Here is a 25,191-nt window from a genome sequence, read left to right on the forward strand (position 1 = left end):
AAAAAAGGTATCACCTAACACTGAAGTACATATTTATTCTGCACTATCGCAACTGGACTAACACAGCTATTTCTATTTCATTTATGTTTTTACTAAAACATATTCTAAGGATAGAGGTTTTGGAACCAGGTAGAATATATGCAGGGAAAATATAGAAAGAGCAGTGGATGGATGGAACTGCCTCGCAGTGAAGGTGATAGGGCTAGATACAGTCATACCCCGCTTTAAGGACACTCACTTTAAGTACACTCGCGAGTAAGGACATATCGCCCAATAGTCAAACGGCAGCTCGCGCATGCGCCTGTCAGCAGGTCCTGAACAGCAATACCGGCTCCCTACCTGTACCGAAGCTGTGCGCAAGCGGGGAGACTATAGAGCCTGTTACACATGCGTTATTTACATCAGTTATGCACGTATATGATGATTGCAGTACAGTACATGCATCGATAAGTGGGAAAAGGTAGTGCTTCACTTTAAGTACATTGTCCCTTTATATACATGCTCCGGTCCCATTGCGTACGTTAATGCGGGGTATGCCTGTACACTATAGAAGAAAAAAAAAGAAATATACCTTATTCTTTATCAATTGCTTCCAATGTTCAGAATAAATATACCCATCATGTTAGTCAGGTCACAGACAGGTAGGGTTCAAACTACTTCCATTATATCAATTATATACACAAGGATATTACAATCTTTTGCTGTTGTTTTTTTTTCACAGAAGCAAGATGAGATTGAAGCAATTGTCAGCATATCAGATGGGCTCAATCGAGTAAGTTTTAAATTACCATGTATATTCTGGTACACTGCTGCAGTAGTAATAATATATTATATATTGTATTCATATAGCACCTTGCAGCCACCTCCTGGGTGGAATTCTGGAATTCAGCATGGCAGCCTGCACATGGGAGCTGGGGATATTATTTCCCAATTATATATGGATAAATAAAGGGATTTGCCCTAAATTCCCCAGTTCTATCCTAAATTTGTGAAGTTGGAATAAAAATCTCAAGTTTAAATATTAACGACCAACACTATAATCACATAGGCCCATATTTAATACATGTTGCCATGCTACAGAGCACATTAGAGACAATTTAGGGTAACAGGCTGCAAGGTGTTTTCAGGCATCTGAAGATGTCTTATGCTTAGCGTGACCAGATGTCCTATTTTAGCTGGGACAGTCCCGGTTTCTCGGCCTCTGTCCCGACTTTTTCAGGCTCTGTTCCGGTTTTCTGTGCCACTGGCGAGCGCAGACTGTGCATGCGCGATCGGCACTTGCCGGCTGCTCTTGCACATGCGTGACCAGCAAGCTCCGATCGCGCATGTGCATGAACGACCCGCAAACGTGGTTCGCACACGTGCAGTCGGCAAGTGCTCTTTGCGCATGCGCTTTTCGCCAGGACAAATCTGGTAACCCTACTTATGCTTCATCACCACTTAATAATTTGGGGCCTATGCCATGGCTCCCTAGATAAGCACAGTGATAGAGAATGCTTACTCCACAGAACTGCAAGCCAATTCAGGAGCTGTAGGTTTATCACGAATCCCTTGGCCCATTGAATGTAGTTTCTCATTTGAATTGCAGGTTGCTGAAAAAGTCCGAGTTGTGGTAACAGACGCCAACGACGAGAGCCCAGAATTCCTCAGCACGCCGTACATTGTGAGCATCCCTGAGGTTAGTTCCATGTCTCCACTCTCTTTCTCAGGCATTGTGAACAAAGAAAGCATTGCACACGTGTTCTTAAACAGGACCGGGGCCGGTATGAGACGGCATGAAGCCTAACTCATTACATACCATAACCCAATAATGAAACGGAACACTTAATGCCATTTCAGGCCTGGCAACTTTTAATGGACATAAAGAAAAGGAAAAACGACGTGTAGTAGGGGTGGCCAACTCCAGTCCTCAAGGGCCACCAACAGGTCAGGTTTTCAGGATATCCCTGCTTCAGCACAGTTGGTTCAATCAGTGGCTCAGTAGAAGACTGAGTCGAAGACTAAAAACGGATGTCCCCAAGTAAAATCAAATCAACATACTTTATATTCATATATTATTTATTACTATTATGTGTTCTAGTGCTTTTGATAGCTAAGAGCAAATTCTTTGGATTTTCAGAACACTCCACCGGCCAGCAGTATTTTCCAGATAGAAGCAGTGGACAAAGATACAGGCTCTGGTGGAAGCATCAACTATTTTATCCAGGTAACCTTGCTTCTTTAAATCTAAGACTCACGTTGTATTCTGTTATGATGGTATCTTTTGAGTTTGTTGCAATGAACCTCTTCTTCTTTGGTTCAAAGTGCACCTGGTTCTACACTTAGCCGACACAATACCACTGAAATCACTTGTGCTATTTTGAAGCAGTTATATTGAATTATTTTGAAATTCCGTGGAAAAGAAATCACCTGGACTGAATGTCTTGCAATGTAGACATTTTTCTTCAGGTTTCATTTCACAAGTTCACCCAATAATCGCTCATTATTCCCGTCACTGCCAGAGAGGCCTGCAACACAGCACGCAAATGACTTTATCATCTCTTCTTCCAGACTTGGCTCACTACCTCAAAGAACATCTACACAAAGGTTGGCCAACTCCAGTCCTCAAGGGCCACCAACAGGTCAGGTGTTAAGGATATCCCTGCTTCAGCATAGTTGGCTCAGTCCTTGACTGAGCCACTGATTGAACCACCTGTGCTGAATCCTGGAGTTGGCCACCCCATACCTACCCAAAGAAAGGGCCTACTCACACATTCATCTCACTCCTCCATCTCACTCCTCCCTGCAGCCTAAAATTAAAAGCAGAATTCCAACGTCTTCCTTAGTGGAACAGGGGCTGATATTTTTTAGCAATGTAAATAATGCGTTCTCTCTCTTTCTGTCCTCTCTCTCTCTCTTTCATCTCCTGTCACAAATTGATAACACTTGCTTGCGAATAACATGTGCAGCCTTTCCAATCCAGCGAGAAGCACCCGTCCCCAGGCCCTTTGCTGTGTTCAGTGGTGTACTGTCACTGCATTCTCTCTTCACACATGACTTGCACTCTATTGTAGCTGCCGGTTCTGTTGTGAACAGCCACCACGCAACAAGTGGATGCACGTATTAGTGACAATACCACAATGTCTTGTGTAGCTACTACGGTGTTCTAAATTATAACTGGGTTTTAGCTACAGATGTGCAAGTCCGAGCAGGTTCATTGTGTCAAAGTTCCCTCACACTCTGTCACTCACAAAGCAGTGATATGTTTCAGTGAAGGACAGTTCTCTATGTGTAAGTGCCAAACAATGCTGCATATCTGTCATTTTTGTTAATACAAATATATAGAAAATAATAAAATGATCAAACTGTTCATGAAAGTTGAGGTCACAGTTTCATATCTGCAGTGAAAACATTGCATGCTAAGAGATAATGGGGAAGGACAGGGCTGTAGTGGAAGCATTGCATGCTAAGACATAATGGGGAAGGACAGGGCTGCAGGGGAAGCATTGCATGCTAAGAGATAACGGGGAAGGACAGGGCGGCAGGAGAAGCATTGCATGCTAAGAGATAATGGGGAAGGACAGGGCTGCAGTGAAAACATTGTATGCTAAGAGATAATGGGGAAGGACAGGGCAGTAGTGGAAGCATTGCATGCTAAGAGATAATGGGGAAGGACAGGGCTGCAGTGGAAGCATTGCATGCTAAGAGATAATGGGGAAGGACAGGGCTGCAGGGGAAGCATTGCATGCTAAGAGATAATGGGGAAGGACAGGGCAGTAGTGGAAGCATTGCATGCTAAGAGATAATGGGGAAGGACAGGGCAGTAGTGGAAGCATTGCATGCTAAGAGATAATGGGGAAGGACAGGGCAGTAGTGGAAGCATTGCATGCTAAGAGATAATGGGGAAGGACAGGGCAGTAGTGGAAGCATTGCATGCTAAGAGATAATGGGGAAGGACAGGGCTGCAGGGGAAGCATTGCATGCTAAGAGATAATGGGGAAGGACAGGGCAGTAGTGGAAGCATTGCATGCTAAGAGATAATGGGGAAGGACAGGGCAGTAGTGGAAGCATTGCATGCTAAGAGATAATGGGGAAGGACAGGGCTGCAGTGGAAGCATTGCATGCTAAGAGATAATGGGGAAGGACAGGGCTGCAGTGGAAGCATTGCATGCTAAGAGATAATGGGGAAGGACAGGGCTGCAGGGGAAGCATTGCATGCTAAGAGATAATGGGGAAGGACAGGGCAGTAGTGGAAGCATTGCATGCTAAGAGATAATGGGGAAGGACAGGGCAGTAGTGGAAGCATTGCATGCTAAGAGATAATGGGGAAGGACAGGGCTGCAGGGGAAGCATTGCATGCTAAGAGATAATGGGGAAGGACAGGGCAGTAGTGGAAGCATTGCATGCTAAGAGATAATGGGGAAGGACAGGGCAGTAGTGGAAGCATTGCATGCTAAGAGATAATGGGGAAGGACAGGGCTGCAGGGGAAGCATTGCATGCTAAGAGATAATGGGGAAGGACAGGGCTGTAGTAGAAGCATTGCATGCTAAGAGATAATGGGGAAGGACAGGGCTGTAGTAGAAGCATTGCATGCTAAGAGATAATGGGGAAGGTCAGGGCTGCAGGAGAAGCACTCTATGCCAAGAGATAATGGGGAAGGACAGGGCAGTAGTGGAAGCATTGCATGCTAAGAGATAATGGGGAAGGACAGGGCTGCAGACCTGTCTGAGGCGTTTGAACGTGCTCACAAATGGGATTTTTATTTGCAATATCTTCCTGGCAAATGCAACTGTGTGAACCTCTGATTTTCATTTAAGGCCCTGAAATAGGTCACGGAGCACAGCAATGATGCTTTAACTCGTGTGTGGAGGAGTGGCTGACTGGGTACAGACAGTGACTGTGAGAATACAGAGCCTGGTTCAACTCCCAGTGTCCGCTCTGTGTGACCAGAGCAAGTCTCCCTGTGCCCCAAGAACCACAAACATAGATTGTAAACTCATCTGGGCAGGGACTTAGGGCCGTTCTATAGATTGTGCTGCCGTGCGCACGTGCCGCACGCTTTTTGTGTCTATACGGTGAGCGACAGGCAAGTGGTCTGCGTGTGTGCGTGTGCACGTGTGCATGTGTGCGTGCACGTGTGTGTGTGTGAGTTAATAATGTATTACATAATATTTTTCAAATAAAAAAAAGTTGCACAATAAAAATAATTTTTATTTATTTAACTTGACACACACACACACACACACACACACACACACACACACACACACACACACACACACACACACACACACACACACACATACATACATACATACACACATATACACACACACACACACACACACACCAGTGGCGGTAGCGGCGCAAATTCTTTATTTTCCTCATCTTCCCCCCTGTCGGCCAGTTCCATGTTCCCTGCCGTGCAGCACCATTATAGAATGGCTGACTAACGTCAGCCAACTAAAACTACACGGCGTAGCACACTATAGAACCGGCCTGTCTGTAACATTCCTGTGTGCAATGCCGCTCACCACACATTATATTGTAATTGTGAAGGACTTTTAGAGCCATTGAGAGAAAACCGCTATACAGTATGAAATACATTTTATTATTATTATTATTATTATTATTATTATTATTATTGGAGTAGCTTTTGACCAGATCAGCCTTTAGACTCGAGTTACCGTTTACTGAAAGTTTGAAATCACTGCAATTCATTCCAAGCTGCTCAAAAAACTGTTTGTGTTGTATCTTTCGTGGTGTTTGTTTCACTGCTGTTAGCAATTTGAGTTGCAGGAATAACATTTGAAAACCTATTAACCACGACAAGCAGATAAGGAAAATGACAGAGGAGGTTAGTCGGGCTGTAAAAACACACACATTACTACTATCTACAGCGACACATTTCATTAGGAGAACATTGCTAATACAAGAGAGTGTACAAGTTTAGAACACTGACCCGTGCCTTCACCTTCATTATCAAAACATTGTGATGCTTTATTCAAGACAACATGCGATGGGAATAATATGCATTGTGTTAAAAGCCAATAGATCAGGAGAACATTTTTTGAAAAGTGTAAGTACTGTAAATTGATTTAAATGCCTCAAGTTGCTTTTGAGCTTAATGTTATTATTACAATAAGGAAGTGTCAAAGTCAGGGTAAGTATTGTATAAATGATGCAGTCATTGGAAACAAACACGCTGCATACTGATACTGTGCTGCCATAATCTACCAGCCAACCAAATCACTTTTCCTTAGGTGAAATATGTATTTAAATTGCGTGGGCTTTGTAAGCGCCAACAAGCTGATTTTCCATGATACTCACTTCCCTGATAGAATCAAATCAAATCAAATCAAATAAGCTCTATTGGCACGACGAAAGAACATTTCAATATTGCCAAAGCGGGAATAATAGGGGTTGGGGTACAATGATTACACAGTACATGGATTATAGGGGGTTGGGTATAATGGTTGCACAGTACATGAATTATAGGGGGTAGGGTATAATGATTGCATGGTACATGGGTAACAGTTACACACAGGGATGTGGGGGTTAGTGGTGTCTCTCAGCCTGTGGCAGGTGCTGATATAGTGTGCAGCCAGTTCTGCAGTGGTTTCATCTTCTCCGAGGAGGATCGCTATTTTTGGTTCTCTTCTATATTATTAAAGTTCTGGTTAAGAGCTGTGAGTTTCTCCAGGTGGGCACTCCTCACTTCAGAGCATTGTGTGCTACGCAGCAGGAAGTGTGTTTCATCTTCTACCTCTCCTAGCTCACATCGCTGGCACAGTCTCATCTCCTGGGGCTTCCATTTCTGTCTGTGTCTGCCTGTTTCTATTTCCAGGCTGTGGACACTCTTTCTGTACTGGCCCAAGGTCTGTCTCTGCTTTGGGTCTTTTACCTTCAGTAGGTAGGGTGCCAGGGTGTATTGTCTCTGTAGGCTGTGGTAGGTCTCCAGCTTCTTTGTGCACTGGATATCATTTCCCCACATAGTCACATACTGCTTTATCATTTCGCTGGCGATTGAGTTGATAGAAGCTAACAATGAATAATAGTGAATGCCTTCTCAAGTCCAAGACTGATTGCCTTTTATCACAATTAATGTTAACATTCGTAGTTAAGACGACTGCAGCAAGAACAATTAACACTGCAAATGCAACATATAAAGGGAAAAATGATCTAAAAATACGCTCCTTAGAATAAAGCTCTCACATAAACTTGGCCAAATAGGGAATTAATAAAAAAGGGCGATATTTCAAACCGAAATGTCGCCCCTTTTTAATGAAATCCTTATTTGCACAAGTCCACGCGGGAGCTTCCTGCCTTTTCTTCATACTGTATATGCGGCTCGGATTATTGGACTCCTGGCACCAGCCGGCACCCTTGGCCGCTGTTTAAGTTTACGGGACTGCTGCTTGCTCATTCTGTATTAGCCTTTACAATGTCTCCCATCCCTTTCCTTTAGAACACGCATGGCACCAAATTTACAATAGATCGTCACAGCGGGGTTCTCCGGATCAAAGCCGGGGTCTTCCTAGACTTTGAAAAATCAAGAACCCACTTTATCACAGTGATAGCCAAGGTATGTCAATGTTATGCTATGACTAGGACACCATTTGAACTCTATTTACTTTTTTTTTAATAGCTAACCAAAAAAAAGTTCAACAGATTAGCATTGTAATGTACAGGTCATAATCCAGGACATTAGTAATGCTTGGGGGTGATTCATTTCTGTATTTTATCACTGCGACACATTTATCTGCAGTATGTTAAAAGACTGCAGTGACAGCAAAGGAGATTAGAAATGTAGGAATAGATATTATTTTATCTATATGCTGTAGTACCAACAGTGTACACAGCGCTTTACAATACAAGGTAAATAAAGAACAAACAATAAGCATGCAACAATAAGAGCAGCAGGTGAATAACCAAAGGGAGACGCTTCCCTGAAGAGCTTACAATCTAAGTGGTATGTTGGGAGAAAAGTGCATTATTAAAAGTGCAACCCGGGAGATGAAAGGGATCTGGAGTCAGGAGTGAATCACTTAATGACGATGCTTTTCTAAGAACTGCATTTTCGGCTGGACTTTGAATGTGGAAAGTGACGGTGCTTGGCGAATATTGAGTGGAAGGGCGATCCATAGGTAGGGAGAGATGAGTGAGGAAGGTTTAAGACAGGAGAGGGCTGTAGTGGCAAATGGTGCAAAGGTGAAACAACCTTGGGTGTAAGTGATGAGTAGGGATGTGACGAAAGATCAGAGTTTCGATACTTGGAGGTGCTGAGGAATGTAGAGTCTTTTAAGGAAAGGAGAATGTAGTATTATATACACAAATGAATATGAGATCAGAAGCAGATATGCATCTAGAAGAGCAGGATATGATACGAGCAGCACCACTTTGAATGGATTGTAAGAGGAAAAGATGTGTTGCACTAATGAATACAGGAGAGGACAAGGGCCGGCTTTAGTGTTTTAGGGATTGTGGGACATAGGAAAGAGGGTATTGTTGCAATGTTGTAAAAGGAAGAAACGTCATAAACCCTAAAATATGTCATTACTGGACAGCTAGAGGAGCCGGTCACTTACAGGGCTTCAGAACATGACAGAAAGCTGGAGCTGCATAGGATAAATTCCCCTCATTAGTTTCCCTTCTTTACTGAATCCATTGGGACTTAAGGATGGCGGTGGCAAGCTTCGAGGGAAGTACCAGGTCTTATCGTCCACCACAACGGTGACAATCAATGTTGAAGATGTGCAGGACTCCCCTCCTGTATTTGTAGGGACTCCATACTATGGCTATGTTTATGAGGACACCACAATGGTAAGTCTTCGTTCTTTTATAATTCCATCACATTTGTTAGATTAGTGGCTGTGAAACAGTTTCGTTTCCGCCCAAAATCTTTGTGTGTTTATTTGATTGAAAAGGTGGGAACTCTAGCCCTGCATAGGTCATAAAAACCTACTAATTTATATGACCTTTCACATTTCTTAGCATGTTAAGCCCCTCTGTAACTAAGGCTGTGTCCATGCAGCAGAAGACCGCGCGGAGGCGACCGCGTGAGTGACATCACCCACGTTAAACGGGAGCGTTTTGTGGCCAAGGTAGATTCTCCATGGGGGGCGTGTCTGTGATATCACAGAGCTGGTTCGCCTCATTGGGCGAACCGCTCACGTGACCTGGCCATCGTACTGAGGAATCAGACTAAACTGATTCCTTGCGCACCGCACGCCCCCTCCTGCTGTCGCATGCATCATCATCGTGATCAATACCTTAAGGCGATGTGACCGTGCCATGCACGCCTCCGCGCGGTCTTCGCCAGCATGGCCGCCGCCTAATATTCCAGTCATAAACTTAATATTGGATGATGTAATAAAATATTATCCATGTACCACTTAAAAACATATATAATATGCCAGGGGTGCACATCAAATTAATATTTTGATACAAAATCAATAGCAAACCAGGGCTCACGTTGAACCTGAAAGGCAAAGTAATGGTTTGGAGGGCAGTGGGACTATATAGCATATAGAATCAGCCAAATAGGGTACATTATATTTCTGTGATTGGATTTTCACTGCATATCCACAGAATTATATAAAATAAAACCTGCATACGCTATACCCTTCCTGTTGACAAAGTGGTAATAATATGCTCTTTCTTACCAGGGAGCTGAAGTACTCACAGTGATGGCATATGATGGAGACAGAGGAAACCCCAACATTATACACTATTCCCTAATGGATGGTAAATAGACATTAAAGGGACAAACTCCAACAATGGTTTTCTTTAAATAATTTTGACTCATAGTTTTAGTTCCCCATCACAAGGAACTGGGGCCAAGATAGCATCGGATAGCAAATGTTTTGGACAAGTACAAGAGAAAAATAAAGTCTATATAATTTGTGTAATTGGGGGAAGGGCAGCCTCATGGAGGTGGAGTGTAGTGGTAACGTTGCTGTCTTGAAAGAGGATGAATTCAATTGCCAACCAGCGCATTTGACATTGGGCAAATCTACGTCTACGCATGCGCAAGATATAGTTCATATTATTTATTCCTTAGCCACTGAAATGCAGCACAGTGATACATATCCAATCACCAGCATTTCCAGAAACAGAGCAGATTATTCTCAGTAAAAAAGGGTCACTTTGTATAACAGAAGCCTTCTCTCCAATGACTTATTCCACAAGCCAAATTCAAGAGTTTGGTCCCTTAGCAAGGTTAGCCAATCTATTCTATACAGATGGGGAATTGATGTACTACACGGTAGCATTCAATCAATCCACTCTATTCAGTACAGTGAGAAGCTGCTGTAGGACTGTTAACAATATCAACTTCTATTTAGTAGAATAAAAGTGAAGGGTTTGGTAACTGTATGTTAGCCATATTCTCTTAATATTGAACAGGAGCCTATATTCCTTGAAATTGATAGCAAATAAAAATATCACATGTGAGCACATTCACATGTCTCAGACAGGTCTGCAATCCTGCTATTCCCCATTATCTGTTAGCATGCAATGCTTCCACTGCAGCCAGGGATTCTGGGAAATGACATGCAAATGAGCACACAGTGTCACCTTTTAAAATTGATATGTACTATTATACTTTCATACACATTTCCTACATTCAAATTGTGAGTTTATTTTCAGTCTGTATAACAATGTGTAGCATAGCCCGGTGACAAAGTCTGTATAACAATGTGTAGCAAAGCCCGGTGACAAAGTCTGTATAACAATGTGTAGCATAGCCCGGTGACAAAGTCTGTATAACAATGTGTAGCATAGCCCGGTGACAAAGTCTGTATAACAATGTGTAGCATAGCCCAGTCACAAACTTGTCAAAATAACAAATCCCATCTCCTATTTATGATAGGAAGCGATGGAGCTTTTGCAATCAATAATGTTACCGGAGGGATTACTGTCATAAAAAACCCTAATGAACTCAAGAAAGAGGTCTACGAACTGAAAATTCAGGTATTGATCTTCTACCGCATGGAGAACAAACCAATGGAAGTAACAATAACAAGGTCGGAAGATGTTAAAGAATTACAAATAACTTCCCGTTTTAAAGCTAGCATTAGTTCACACACCTAGGTAAATGTAGCTCAAGGCACTGGTGGCCAACTCCTGTCCTCAAAGGCCAAAAACAGGTCAGGTTTTCAGGATATCCCTGCTTCAGCACAGGTGGCCCAAGCAGTGGCTCAGTCGAAGACTGACACACACCTGTGCTGAAGCAGAAACTGATTGAGCTACCTGTGCTGAAGCAGGGATATCTTGAAAACCTGACCTGTTGGTAGCCCTTGAGCTCTGAAGTTGGCCACCCCTGCTGTGAGAGATTGCTAAATCTATCATACATATTGTTAATGGTTACAGTGACTGAGTTTGCCTTAGAAGAACGTGGCACGATCAAATGTTTGAAGCCATGCCAAAAATGTAAGGTATTAGCGTCAGTATTTTTCATAATGAGTCATTTTAACGTTATTTTTAAATACTTAATTGAGGATTATATGGGCATGTATATATAATTCCAAGTATATGAAACGCTTTTTTAAACGTACATGTATCTAAGAGTACGTGGAAACCCAGTGGCAGATCGCAAGCTAAACACGCACCTCCAGGGAACATGCCTATTCGGAGACCTTATGGCATAAATAGTCATTCTAATTAGTTACAGAGTGGAATCATCATCCTATATAGCACCTTCACGGCTTAATGAGACTTCAATGCATTAGGACGCAATCTTCTGTAAGAGCCCTTAGCAATAATTCTGTTTCTCTCTACATTCCTAAGCTATATGCATATGCTTGAAATGGCTGTAGCACCTCTCTCTGGGGTACGTGTATGGGTTCTATCAAGTAAATGACAGTGAAAGAGGGATTAATTGAAGAGAAAGGTCTTACTCTAAGCTCTTTGCTGATGGTAGGAAGTTTAGTACGGAGAGCATGTGAACCTATTATTTAAAACATTGAGGTTAATAACAGATGACCCTAATGGGCAGCCACAATGTCTTCTAATCCCCTAGCAACGCCATTAGAAAAAACAGTAGTGTTTCAAACATGGGTATTCTCTCCCGTCTTTGTCTATTTTTGTTCTATTATCTTCAAGGGGAAAAGCTATTGGTTATTTAAGAGATGGATGTGTGCAAGTTATTCATGATCATTATACAATATGTCATGTTCATTTTTGGAGGATGAGGTGACTGTCGACATGTCTCTCTCCCAACAAGAAAAAAATGCCCTCCTCGGCGCTGTTCTTCCTCAATTAGTGCTCGGTGTTTTATATAAAAAACAAGACAAAGAAAACCAGTGTATAGTAGTAGACTGTGCACTAAATCAGTATTGACCTTGGGTGAATACCCCACCAATCGTACATGTAACTAATGGAAGACAGATACCATATATCTTAAACCACAATTCTTTAAAACACACCAAACAGGAGAGAAGAATATAGGGTATATGATTTCAGAGAAAATCACCTTTGATGTGAATAGTAGATAGTATCATGTACGGGAGTTTTATGTGGTAAGTGCGCCGGATTCATATGGCACATATGATTATAATCATCAGAATTGATCCAAGACACAGGTATAGGGGTTTGAATAATCTTGAAGCAACTTCCAAGTGCTATGGAATCCTTAAGGGGGCCAATATTCCCTGAAGGGACAGAGTAAGGGGGTTAAAACCCACTTCTCAGAACCTCATTGGGATAGTCCCTGGATCTCTATTAAACCACAAGAAATATATAGTATTGTGTGAAGATTTACTCACATCTCTGGAGCGTCCCCATCCTGTGTTTTTTGTGAAGCGTGCTGCTACTAATAGAGAGTGAAGATAAACATCCAAGAGAATATAGCGCACAGCTAGGAGAGTGGGTCAAAAATTGGTATGAAAATGGTATGAAAATGGACCAATAAAGATTTATTTTCATACCAATTTTTGATCCACTCTACTAGCTGTGTGCTATATTCTCTAGGATGCTAGTAGATAGTATCACCCTCTATGTAGTGCCCAAAGTGCAGACACTTGATGGGGATTAAATAGGGCACTTACACTACACTGATTATCCGTTTTATATGTTTCATTACATTTTAGGTGTTTTTTTGTGGATCTGTACTATGTCCCACCACTACTGAGAAAACTATCCAGTATCAGTATCTACTCGAAAAAATAGATTGCAATCCCCGGCGCTAGTAGGAAATGGAATATAATACCAATTGATAAAGTCCAATGATTTGTGTATCAGTCTTTCACAATGGATCACATTCCCACAACGAATAACAGTGTGGCCTTGATATTCCTAAAGAGAATAAAGAGAACACACAGCCATTGCGCAGTACCACAAAGATGTTCAATTAAATCCCCTTTCCCAGAAAAAAAGCCTACTTACAAGATAGCAGGCTTGTGAATTCGGTGGATAGAATCTGTGCTTGCTTCAAGGCTTCTTACACCAGACCCCTCATGATGTACTTCCAGTCTTCTGTCCCGAAATCCTCCGTTGACAAACACACCACAGATCATCCAACCGATATGAATGGGAGAAAGACCAAATGGTGCAATATTGCCAGTGATAACTCCGGGGGAGGGGGGGGGAGGATACACAAATAATTGGACTTTATCAATTGGTATTATATTCCATTTGCTACTAGCGCCGGGGATTGCAATCTATTTTTTCATATTTGTTTAAACTTATGCATAGGAGAGCATTTGTGTCAATTTCCCTAGGCTGCTGTTTTTTGAGATTTCTTCACATAGGAATCACTTTAATTAATATCAAGGTTTGGTATTATCTCAACTATTGAGCACATTTTTGAATTAGTATAGCGCTTAGTTTATGCACATTAGTTAGTTTTTTTAGTCATCAGTATCTACTCACCTTCCACTGGTGACTACGTCAAAGAGTATCAGTGTAGTGTAAGTGCCCTATTTAATCCCCATCAAGTGTTCGCACTTTGTGCACTACATAGAGGGTGATACTATCTACTATTCACATCAAAGATGATTTTTTCTGAAATCATATACCCTATACTCTTCTCTCCTGTTTGGTGTATTTTATAGAATTCTGGTTTAAGATATATGGTATCTGTCTTCCATTAGTTACATGTACAATTGGTGGGGTATTCACCCAAGGTCAAATCTGATTTAGTGCACAGTCTACTACACTGGTTTTTCTTTCTCCTGTTTTTTATATAAAACACAGAGCACCGATTGAGGAAGAGCAGCTCCAAGGAGGACAATTTTTTCTTTAGGATCAACATAGGATCTGGACAATCCCTGTTACCTACTGGCTGCAGGACTTCCGAATCTAAGAGATGATCATAGATCACATTGACATTTATTCACTTATTCACATTTATATATGTGTTGATTTAATATCACTATTATTGTATTATTCACATGTTTGTAGCACATTATAGGGTATAGCGCTGTGGTTGTGCTTTTTTCCATTTCATCTCTCCCAACAAGAAAAGCTCATTTGATCATTTATTGAAGAGTCATTATCCCCATCAGGTTATCCACCATGTTTCCACTGGACAACATGCCATAATCCATGCTTTGTTGCACTGATTGTGTTTATTTTCTTGGCAGGTGTCAGAAATGAGCCCTGAATGGAATGTGGTCGCTCATGCTTTCACAGTGGTGACTATACGAGTCGTTGACCTTAACAACCATCCTCCAACATTCTATGGTGAAAATGGACCCCAGAACAGTTTTGAACTTACAATGCACGAGCATCCACCAGAGGGAGAGATACTAAGAGGACTTAAAATTACAGTCAATGATTCGGACCAGGTTGGTGGAGCCCAAGGCTAACTCTCTTTAGCCAACAGATAACAAGACTATACAATGCAGATTTGGATAAATGTTGTCTCATTCTTTTGCAGTGGTTGATTTAAGCATTTGATGCGTGCCATAGACTTAGTGATAGAGCCAAATTTCTAACACTGTCCAAGGTTTTGCAGAAATTCCTATTTTTGCAAAGTTTGCTGTTGCCTTCACGCTAACATAGACCTAATGTTCTCACTCAGAACAAGTCATTGTTCACCTGTAGAATTTTATCTTTACAGTGAACAACCTGAATTTAATACCATTTAGTTTGTGTCTTAACCAGCACTTCAAAGTTACAAAAAGCCAATTAAGCAGAGTAACAGAAAAGAATGCCAATGCACATCCATGTGGAATAATACTGGTACTTTTGCCTAAAAGGTCAGATCCTAATTAGCACTAGAAATATTAAAATGAGCATCGCAAACTGTAAATTCAAAAAAGGATTGTTTATTTATAACTATATCTAACTTTGAAGAGTGATACTTGCATGTAACTGTTTTTATTGTATAAATAATATCTGGGTGTACCTATTTTGTTCACAGGGAGCCAACGCTAAATTTAACCTGCGTTTGGTTGGACATGGAGGTATTTTTCGTGTTGTGCCACAAACTGTTTTAAATGAGGCTCAAGTGACGATAATAGTGGAGAATTCTGCAGGAATAGACTATGAAAAGTTCCATTTGCTCACTTTTAAGGTACTTTTATTTTGTAACATTGCCCCGCACTGAAGCATTATTTCTGAAAAAATATTTAGGAAGGAAAATACATGGAGATTAATAACTTATTGTCATGTATCTTGTGGATTCTATTACATAGACAATATATAAACATACAATACACTAAGCAGAATCCCCAGCTATAGACATTGCTAAAGTAAGACATATGAATGGCCTTCAATATCCTTTAGTTGACAGATATCTTGCCAAATAGAATCCCATACTGCTTTAGTCGGGATACAAGCACAGGCAAAAATTCAACCATTGGCTCATCAATTAGTTGAAAATGCTCAAGAAAAATGTAAATCACAAGAATAGCACATTATTACTGTACCTATATTTACTGAGCAGTGCTAAGGCTTGGTCCCCACTGGCTATAGCGGGCGCTACGCAATCAAGGGCCACCTCTCAATGGGGCCGGGCCCTCTGCAAGGTGTGGCCACCGCACAGCGAGTTTTTCTAGCAGACCGGAAAAGTGAGATTAACACTGGTGATGGAGCGCTAGGCCACACCCCCTGGCAGTTCAGCCAATGAGGGCGAACCTGCCGGATGATATCATGGCCGCACCCCCTTCACTTCCCTCGTCACGCCCCCCTGTCTTTCCCACTGCAGCTCAGTGCAGACTGGGGAATTCGGCTGCACACGCCAGCCCGGCAGGCGCGCATGCAGCGCAGACATCGGGGTCGTAGCCTAAGCCAGAAGATGGGCCATACAATTTCCTATAGCTGATTATGTGGTCTGATTAGAGAAATAGTATGTGGCTAATTACCTTACTCTATAGCAGTGGCCCCCAACTTCAGTCCTCACGGACACCCTAGGGACCCCCTAACAGTACAGGGTTTAAGGATACCCCCCCCTGCTTGAGCACACGTGGTTCAGTCAAAATGATTGGTCCGTCTGTGCTAAGGAGAGGATATCCTTAAATCCTGGGCTGTTAGCGGTCCTTGAGGACAGAAGTTGGGAATCTCTGCTCTATAGAACCATGGCTTGCTGGCTGTTTTGGCTACTAAAGGCTTAATATCTGTACATATGCATGTGGTGCTTTTGTGTTTTATTTATAGGGTGTTTATGTGGTATGTTAACCTCTTGGGTACCTGAAGACATTGCTTTACAATGCATTGATAGCCTCAGGCATTAATTAGGCAATCCAAGCAGGTTACATTTAAAATGTATAATCATTTTTGTTTTAATATATGCAGCCTTTGATTACCTTTTATTGAAAATTAATTACCTAAGCTGCTGATTGATTTGTTCTCCCGTGATCGATCAGCAAAGATCCTGCTTCCCAGGGTTCACTAAATGGCTGTCTTTCCATTTGAAATCAATCCTTCAGTCAGTGTACTGTAACTCAGCAGCTACAGTGTATTCATATATTACTAAGGTAACAGCATCTGTTGTTACAGTTTGCAGCTCAAACTACTCGGAATATTGGCAACAAATGATCACAAACAGGAAAGTGTTACAAAGTACTTGCACTGCTGGGAAAGTGTTTAAAACCTTCTATAGAAATCAAAGGAGTATCAGTATGTTAATACTCTTTAAAAGTGGCATTAGTAGTTGAATTAAAGTATTAGTATTATCTAATACTACAGAACAGTTTTTTGTTTCGTTTTTTTTTTTCAAACACGTAGTATATCGCTTGGATTGCTAATTGAAAGAGGTTTAAATAATGTTCTGTCACAGAGTCTTGTAAGAAATTCTATTACATAACGCTATTGTAGAAAGTGCTGATTAACACAGATTTCTATCGGTTATTACTTATTTGTATCGCTTGCATTATTAAATTCTGAGTTAACACAACTTTCAGCTATGCAAACGTGAATCAATATCACAACCCATTCATAATGAAATCATTTGTAGTGAATACAGCCGTCATTCTAAAAATGATTGCCACAATCCCATTTTTAATGGTAATTTAAAAATCAGCAATGTTGATCTTTAGTGGATGTTCCAGCATAACTTGTCAAATCATTACCTCCCTATCCATAGCTTCTTGCCATTGAAGTCAACACTCCTGAAAAATTTAGCTCAACCGCTGATATAACCATCAATCTTTTGGATATCAATGACAATACACCAAAGTTCTCTTCCGAGTACTACATTGCCAGAATCCCAGAGAACTCTCCAGGGGGCTCCAATGTTGTGGCAGTGACTGTAAGTACTAATTATTTTCTTCTTTTTTTTTTTGAGCCCAAAAGAAAAAGTCGCTGTCCGTTTCAGCACCGTTGCCGCGCTGCACTAACAGTGTCTGTGATTTGCACATACTGTACAAGCTTGGAAGGCACATTAAAAAAAACATGGCCTTAGAACCCCTAATCTGATAAACACAGCCCTTTGTGTACTTTTGATTGTGTTTCTAGCAATGTTTTAAAGATTTACAGCAAATAAGGGCTTAGGTTTCTAATTTATTCTAAATGTATTCAAGAAGCCTTATGGGTCTACCAATCAAGGCAATTTCAGTGCAAAACTAAAGCGTTATCAGCTTGCACCTATGCATCAAAGAATGTGCTCCAATTTTCTCCCATCTGTCCCAGCTTGCCATTTTGGGAATGTCAGTAGGAGTTAGGGAGGAGTTACATCGTGCACATATTATAAAGAGATGATCGCATTTTGCTTTTCCCCTTTTATTTGCCCCCTCCAAAATCCTCTGTATCTGAAGTGGTGTAAGTCTAATATACTATATCAGATGTAAGAAACTGTTCTTACAAATGCTGCAGCTGTGCTCCAAAACGGAGCAGTACATCAAAACCACACTTTTCTCTACATTGAGATCTCGTCATGTTTCTTTAGCTGAGAATACTAGTTCTCAATAACCCAATTCGATTAGACCTCTCACTCACAATGAACTGCTGAACCCCCAGCAGTGAAAGAGTGAACAAGGAATTCACGGCGATCCATATGTTACAAGGTTAAACATTTGCCAGTTCCATCAAGGTACTTTGTTGTGTTCTGCTTCTGTCAGCAAGTTGTATTGAGCCAGTAGCGCCACACATGTAATAATGTAACTTTAGTGCATGTATGTTTGTATAATTTTAATTATATAGCACCAACAGTGTACGCTGCACTTTTACAAAATGACAATACATCTATATATATATATATATATATATAAAACTAAAAAGATGTTTGGCTGTGGGTTTGTGCTCACTCTCATTGGCTGTCATTGGCTGTCAAGCTCTCCCATTGGCTGACTGCAGGCAGGCATTGGCTGTCATTGGCTGACTATGGGGCGGGCCTTGGCTCTCATTGGCTCTCATTGGCTCTCGAGATCTCTGAGTGCAAGGCAGGGTGACGTCATTAAAAACACACAGAGAGGGGAGATACATATACTAAATACACACAAAGAGAGAGGGGAGATACATATATCATATACACACAGAGAGGGGAGATACATATATTATATACACTCACAGAGAGAGGGGAGATACATATATTATATACACATATTATATACACACAGAGAGAGGGGGGAATGGAGCTGTGAAGGGGGGGAGGTATGAACGGGGGCGCAGCTGTGAACAGGGCGGAAGGAATGAAGCTGTGAACGTGGGGGGGAAAAAGAGTTGTGAACGGGGGAGGGGGCACCGGAGCTGTGATGGGAAGGGGGGCCTCATTCATGTGCAGGGGGGGGACCAGATTGCTGTGAACAGGGGAGAAAGAGAGAGGGGGTAGAGAGGAGAAGGGGGAGAGAGAGAGGGGAATGAGGAGAGAGAGAGAGAGAGCGGAGAGAGACAGGGGGAGCGGAGACAGGGGGGAGCCGGGAAAATTACATCCCGGGCAACGCCGGGTATATCAGCTAGTGGAAAATAAAGTACAAACAGTGATGATAGGAGCAGCAAATATATGACAACATAACACAAAGGGGGGCCCTGCATCAAAGAGCTTACAATCTATTTGACATATAGGGAGACTTACAGACACTGCACAAGTGAATGTGCATTATTAAAAGTGCAGTCAGGGAGGTAAAGTGCACCTGGAATTAGTAGTATAGGCTTAGATAATGTGATTAGATGCTTTTAAGAGGTGAGTTTGCAACCGGGCTGTGAAAACCGGAAGTGACAGCACTTGATGAATATTTAGGCAAGTAAGGGGTTAACAAGAGGCCAGAGTTTACATAGATGAAGGTGCAGAGGAAAGTAGAGCCTTAAAGGAGAGGAGGATCATTTTGTAGTTTATACAGAGATTTCAGGAGGTCAGAAGCAGATAGGTCTCTACAACAGTAGGAGATGATTCGATCAGCAGCATTTTGAATGGATTGTCAGGGAGAGATATGTGAGGCGGGAAGGCCAGATAATAACATTTGTACGGGAGAGAACGATGAAATGCATTACATCAGACCTTTATGTTCATCCCTTCTTCATGCATCAACTGAACTGCCAGGCAAGAGATGCCATTAATCTGGACTAAATGTATTTGTCCTTTGAAAAATAGTTAAGTATATTTGATATGGGGGCTACTGTTCAGTATAGTGAATTACTAACCCTGACATGCTGCATGGAGTTAGTGTACTCTACTTGATACACAGTACTTACAGAGTAACATAGTAACTTAGACACAGAGTGACCTACTTTCAATCCCTTCCCCCATTCATGTCACCTAGTGATTACTGAATACTATTCCAGCTAAATAATGTTATTCAAATGTATTACATGACAAATAGCATAATCCCTCCTGTTAGCCACAGGCATACTTTTCCAATCACTACTTTTTAACTTCAGAATGTTTTCTTGTTTGTCAGTGTTATCAGAGCGCTGTTCTTCTAAAGCAAAATAAGCATCTTTATGCAGGACAATAATTATTTAAGCTAAAAGGAGCTCCAGGCAATGTTTTTATAAGAGATTAGTGAAAATCCACCTTGAGCCTCAAAGCAGGAGGCAATAATCCTTTTAAGATCACAGTCTGGAGTCTCATTGCTGTTTACTTATTCTGATTGGTATCGAGCTACGGAGGCATTTCCAGAGTGCTATTCAAATACTTCTTAGTAAATTACTTCTTCTGTTTTCCATCCCCTGCTTCTACAACAATAAGTAATATCCCCATTGAGCACGTTGCTATGTGTCACTTAATGCAACAAGGAAGATATAACTATGTGTGCCAGAACTGAGAACACCAGGGACAATATGTACTAAGATGTGCTTCTCCATAAAAACACCTTCCATGCTGGGAGACACATTATGCCCTTTCAAAAGAATGGGCTATAGTGGGCCTTATTTACTAAGCAGTGTTAAGGCACATCTGGGGTGGAAGAAACCTTACAATTGAAAGGCCACATTTACAAAGGATGCTGTCTTATAGAGTAGCAGCACCTAGAACAAATGGCCCCAACTGGCAGGTGAATGACCTATATGAGGTTACGCTTATTACTGAGATAGAAATGTGCGCGTTTAATAACTGTTGGGTATAAATGCTGCATGTTCCCTCTCTTATATGGCAACTACAGCAGTGATTCATAGAAATATAGAAACCTACAAAGTGATGGCATTCACTTGGCTCACTTAGTCTACCCATTTTTCCTAACTGTTTTAAAACTTCAGACCTACGTACTGTACATCTTGACCTTTTTCAGCTCTTTGATACCTTTCTGTCTCTCCCATGCAATATTGAATGCCTTCACTATATTACTGCAGCTCCCATCACTTCTGTTGGCAGGCTGTTCCCCAAATCCACAACCATTTCTGTGAAGACGCACCTCCTCTCACATCACTCTTCACCCTCCAGTTTCCGAGCATGACCTTCTGTTATAACACTTCTACTTCTCTGGGGAATGTTTCCCTCCCGTACCTGCCTTCAGCGTGTAGAGAATCAATTAAAACCATCGGAATGAAGAGGAGCTATGAGCAGTTCTAATAGTACATGGTAGTTAAGGCTGCATGGTGATTATTCATCCTTAAGGTCAATTATAGAAATGATGTTGCTGAGTTTATACAAGTCAAGGGAATTACTTTTAATAAAATGTTTTATTTAGCCCAGCACAGAACTTGCAGTTTCAAGTATAGTAAATGGATTATCTTGTGACATTAATGGCCTGTAATTCAGCCAACCAGACTGCTGTTTTTACTATCACATCCAAGCTCAATATCTTATAATATCTCTTGATTTCTTTCCAGGTGCAGTTACTTGGCACATAACGAAATCACTATCAAAAGGGTAGATATGCAACTGATCACATACATAACTTCCCCCAAATTTTTCTGCCTGATCAGACTTTTTGCCAATGACATCAACAATTGGAAGTTCAAATATTCACTGAGGATAGCAATAAAAAAAATCACAGGGACATTATGGGCTAAATTATCAATGCAAAGAAACGGGTGTTTTGATGCACTGCATCAATTTCAGTGTGTATCTGTTTTATATATTAGAAATTAGAAACACATTAGTACATTTGAGGTAAATTGTTTATCAGGCAGGGGAAATTACCTAAAACCAGGCAGTTTAGATGCATTTTTGAGGGAGAGAAAATTCATGTAATAATTCCCATCGCAAGCTGATGCAAATGGAACAACATTGGAGCAATTTTATTTGGGTGTGAATAAAATTCAATGAATTAGAGCAACTGTATCCATGTTCATTAAAATGTAAAATAATCTCTGAGTTCTGACAAATTGACAATGTCAACATGTTGCTAAATGTCTGTGTGCCAGTGTTTGCTTATATAATTTCTGACGGCTTTGATTGGACAGTGGGGATTTTGGTTGAATCCACCAATTTGTTTGACAGGAACAGATTTTCTGCTATACAAACACATGGTCTGTTGTCCATCACAACATGTGAGGCCTTTTCATTATATGGTAAAGCAATCTCATGGACACGGTATCAGTGATGGGATTCGCTACGCAGAAAATACTGCTGGAGTCGTATTGACTTTTTCATTGAACTTGTGTTTCCGATATCCTTAGAATGTATCCAATATTATAATTTGGAAAAGAAAAGCCATGGGCAAAAGGACAATGGTGTTTATCAAGTAAGGGAGGAAGAGTTGGGTATGGACGATTGTCAGATTAGGCCTGAATCGAGGGTCTATCCTTAAGACAGGGGTTCTCAACTCTAGTCCTCAGGAAAAAATAGAACAAAGTTTTCTCTAGTCCTCAGGAACCCCCTACACATCTTCGACTGAGCCACTGGTTGAGCCACCTGTGCTGAAGCAGGGACTGATTGAGCCACCTGTGCTGAATCAGGGATATCCTGAAAACTTGACCTGTTGGGGGGTTTTGAGGACTGGAGTTGAGATCCCCCACCTTACAGCAATTGAATGAGATGGAGGTGGGGAGGGTGGAGGTTAGTGATGGTAAGGGGGAGGGGCTGGCTGAAATTTACAGTGCTGGTGGGAGGGCCATATGGCCGCCCCCACAATCACAGGCTTTAGCCCTACTATTGCAATTTTGGACACTGTGCTTTTGTTAAACTGTCCCTTTCATTATTTTAAAGTAAGGTTCCATTTAACAAATGTTCAATGATATAAGGAGTCTTTCTTCTGTTAATCCATTCCTTGTATGATTTTAATGAGAAATCCATTTCAATTTTTTTTCCAAAGGCCACTGACTTGGATTCAGGACTTTGGGGTGAAATGAAGTATTCCATATATGGTACAGGATCTGATCCGTGAGTAAAACCAGGAATCTGTAACTCTATGCATAGGAATAATGTGTGCAGTAACAAAGCATCCTAAGGATTAGAGATGGGCGGATTTTGGGGGGCGGATTTGGATCCGCAGCAAATAGTCCGGTTTCTTTGGTCCGTGGATTTCAGCGGATCAATCTCAAGAAGGGCGCGTTTTGCAGGATTTTTATTATTATTGCCAATACACTGGGCAGATTCCGCAAAGGATGGATTTGTAGAATCTAATCCACGAATTCAGCAATCCGTTGGCAGATTCTTAAGAAACAAACTCAGACTTAGGGTGAGTAAGGAGTAGAAACACAGTATAACTAATATACCCTATACGAATTGGAGAAGGCATTAGTAAACCTTTCTACAAAATAACTGTTAAATATAAAAGCTTATGTCCTAAGCATAAGAAAGGATTTTCTAGAAGGTAATGCATCACCGCTAAAGATCCAGTGCATAGTCCATTCAAATATACAGTGTTATACAATTCCATAAAATAGTTTAATCCCAAATATAAATGCATATACTGTAAGAGGGACCAGAGTCCTGGAGAGTGTGCCTGGCGTATACTGAGTGTGAGGGAGTTCCACAGATAAGGTGCTGGTAAGAATAATTTGAAAGCTGCAGTATTAGGCTGAAAGAATATTTTAGTGGGAAGAATCGGATTTGAATCCTAGTGACAGCTCTGCCTTTGATGTCCTGTATTTATCTGTGCCCCAGGCACCCACAATTAGATTGTGAGCTTTTGAGGCAGGGTCTCGTTGTGTCTGCAAAAGTCTTTGTACTGTGTTATATAGGGGTAAAAATGGTAACCAATTGTAACCATACAGAATATTTATATAGTCTAATAATTAATAAGCATCGTACACTAATTAACCTCTAACAGCCTCTAGAATGGGAAATAAATTGCCCGAGGATACATAGAGCAGGTGTTGGGAGAACTAAAGTCTTCCACCTCAGATGCTTCACCGTAACCATACGTCTCATTATGGAAAAGCGAGGACGCATCAGTGAAGGGTCAGAATGTGACGCAAATTTCTGGCCATACAACCATTGCCACGATAAGAGCATACTGTATGTAGTGAATAAATGCGTTTCCCACAAGGGGGAATTCAAGAGATCAGATTGTAAAATGCTGTCTGTTTTAGAAGAACATGCTTCATGCTGCTCTTCTTCATTGGTGACTTACACTTGGTTTCTTCTTAAACCCATATAACAAGCTGTTAATTGGATCAGGGGGGGGGGGTCGTATACACAGCTGGAACGATGATAACCAAATATCACAGCTGCTTCTGAGCAGATAGGAGGGAAAGAGGAGCAAGTCATTGTGGCAATTTATTCTGGTTTTCTCACTCCTTAAAGGTGGGAAAACTAAATATAGACCTGCTGTGTTTTTTTTTCCCTTTGACATTGAACATTGCGTTAAGATAATTTAGCATGTGCAGGGAGTCAGCAGGGGCGGAGGGGTGAGAGAGAGAGAGTGAGAAGAGACTGCGGCAACCTTAGATACTTGATTTGCATCAGCCAAGAGTAATCATTAACTAGTTCAGTGGTAAATGTTTTATACACTGTGTTAACACAAGCCACAACCTCTATGCGTTCAAACAGCAAGTCATTATGTAAGATTGTTTTTGTCAATGGAATTATCTCTTGGAATATAATAAGCAGTGAGAATGATGTTTTGATACTGCTCAACAGATCATGTAAAGTTCCATTTCTGGTTGCCACATCTCTGGAAGGACATCAACGGGAGCTTTCAAGAAAGCTCAAGAAAAAAATGTTGTTGTGCAAATATGGAGTAAAGCCCAAATGGCTCGGGGAAAGGGGTGGTGAGGTCATGGGTTGACATCCTAGAAGATATGGTAGAGTTAAACACAGTGAAGAAACAAAACAGGAGTGGGCAACTAAAGTCCTGAAAGGCCACCAATCGGCTTAGGTTTTCGGGATATCCCTGCCTCAGCACAGGTGGCTCAGTCAATGACTGAGCCACTGTTTGAGCCACCTGTGCTAAAGCAGGGATATCCTGGAAACCTGTTGACGGCCCTTGAAGACTGGAGTTGGC

At 41.4% G+C, this 25,191-nt stretch overlaps 1 protein-coding gene across 3 annotated transcripts in view; it reads left to right on the forward strand.

Moving 5' to 3' along the window:
• Nucleotides 1-25,191, forward strand: part of CDHR1 (cadherin related family member 1) — a 46,321-nt gene that overhangs the window by 13,117 nt on the left and 8,013 nt on the right. For all 3 annotated transcript variants that reach the window (XM_075610464.1, XM_075610465.1, XM_075610463.1), the window contains 11 exons: nt 722-772; nt 1,589-1,678; nt 2,120-2,206; nt 7,449-7,565; nt 8,660-8,803; nt 9,649-9,727; nt 10,854-10,954; nt 14,566-14,769; nt 15,348-15,500; nt 17,511-17,675; nt 23,056-23,123. In XM_075610464.1, the coding sequence (XP_075466579.1) occupies nt 722-772; nt 1,589-1,678; nt 2,120-2,206; nt 7,449-7,565; nt 8,660-8,803; nt 9,649-9,727; nt 10,854-10,954; nt 14,566-14,769; nt 15,348-15,500; nt 17,511-17,675; nt 23,056-23,123 (1,259 nt within the window). The remainder of the gene's footprint in view (nt 1-721; nt 773-1,588; nt 1,679-2,119; nt 2,207-7,448; nt 7,566-8,659; nt 8,804-9,648; nt 9,728-10,853; nt 10,955-14,565; nt 14,770-15,347; nt 15,501-17,510; nt 17,676-23,055; nt 23,124-25,191) is intronic.

Source organism: Ascaphus truei, chromosome 8, assembly GCF_040206685.1.
Source record: "Ascaphus truei isolate aAscTru1 chromosome 8, aAscTru1.hap1, whole genome shotgun sequence".
In the NCBI taxonomy this organism is placed as follows: Eukaryota; Metazoa; Chordata; class Amphibia; order Anura; family Ascaphidae; genus Ascaphus; species Ascaphus truei.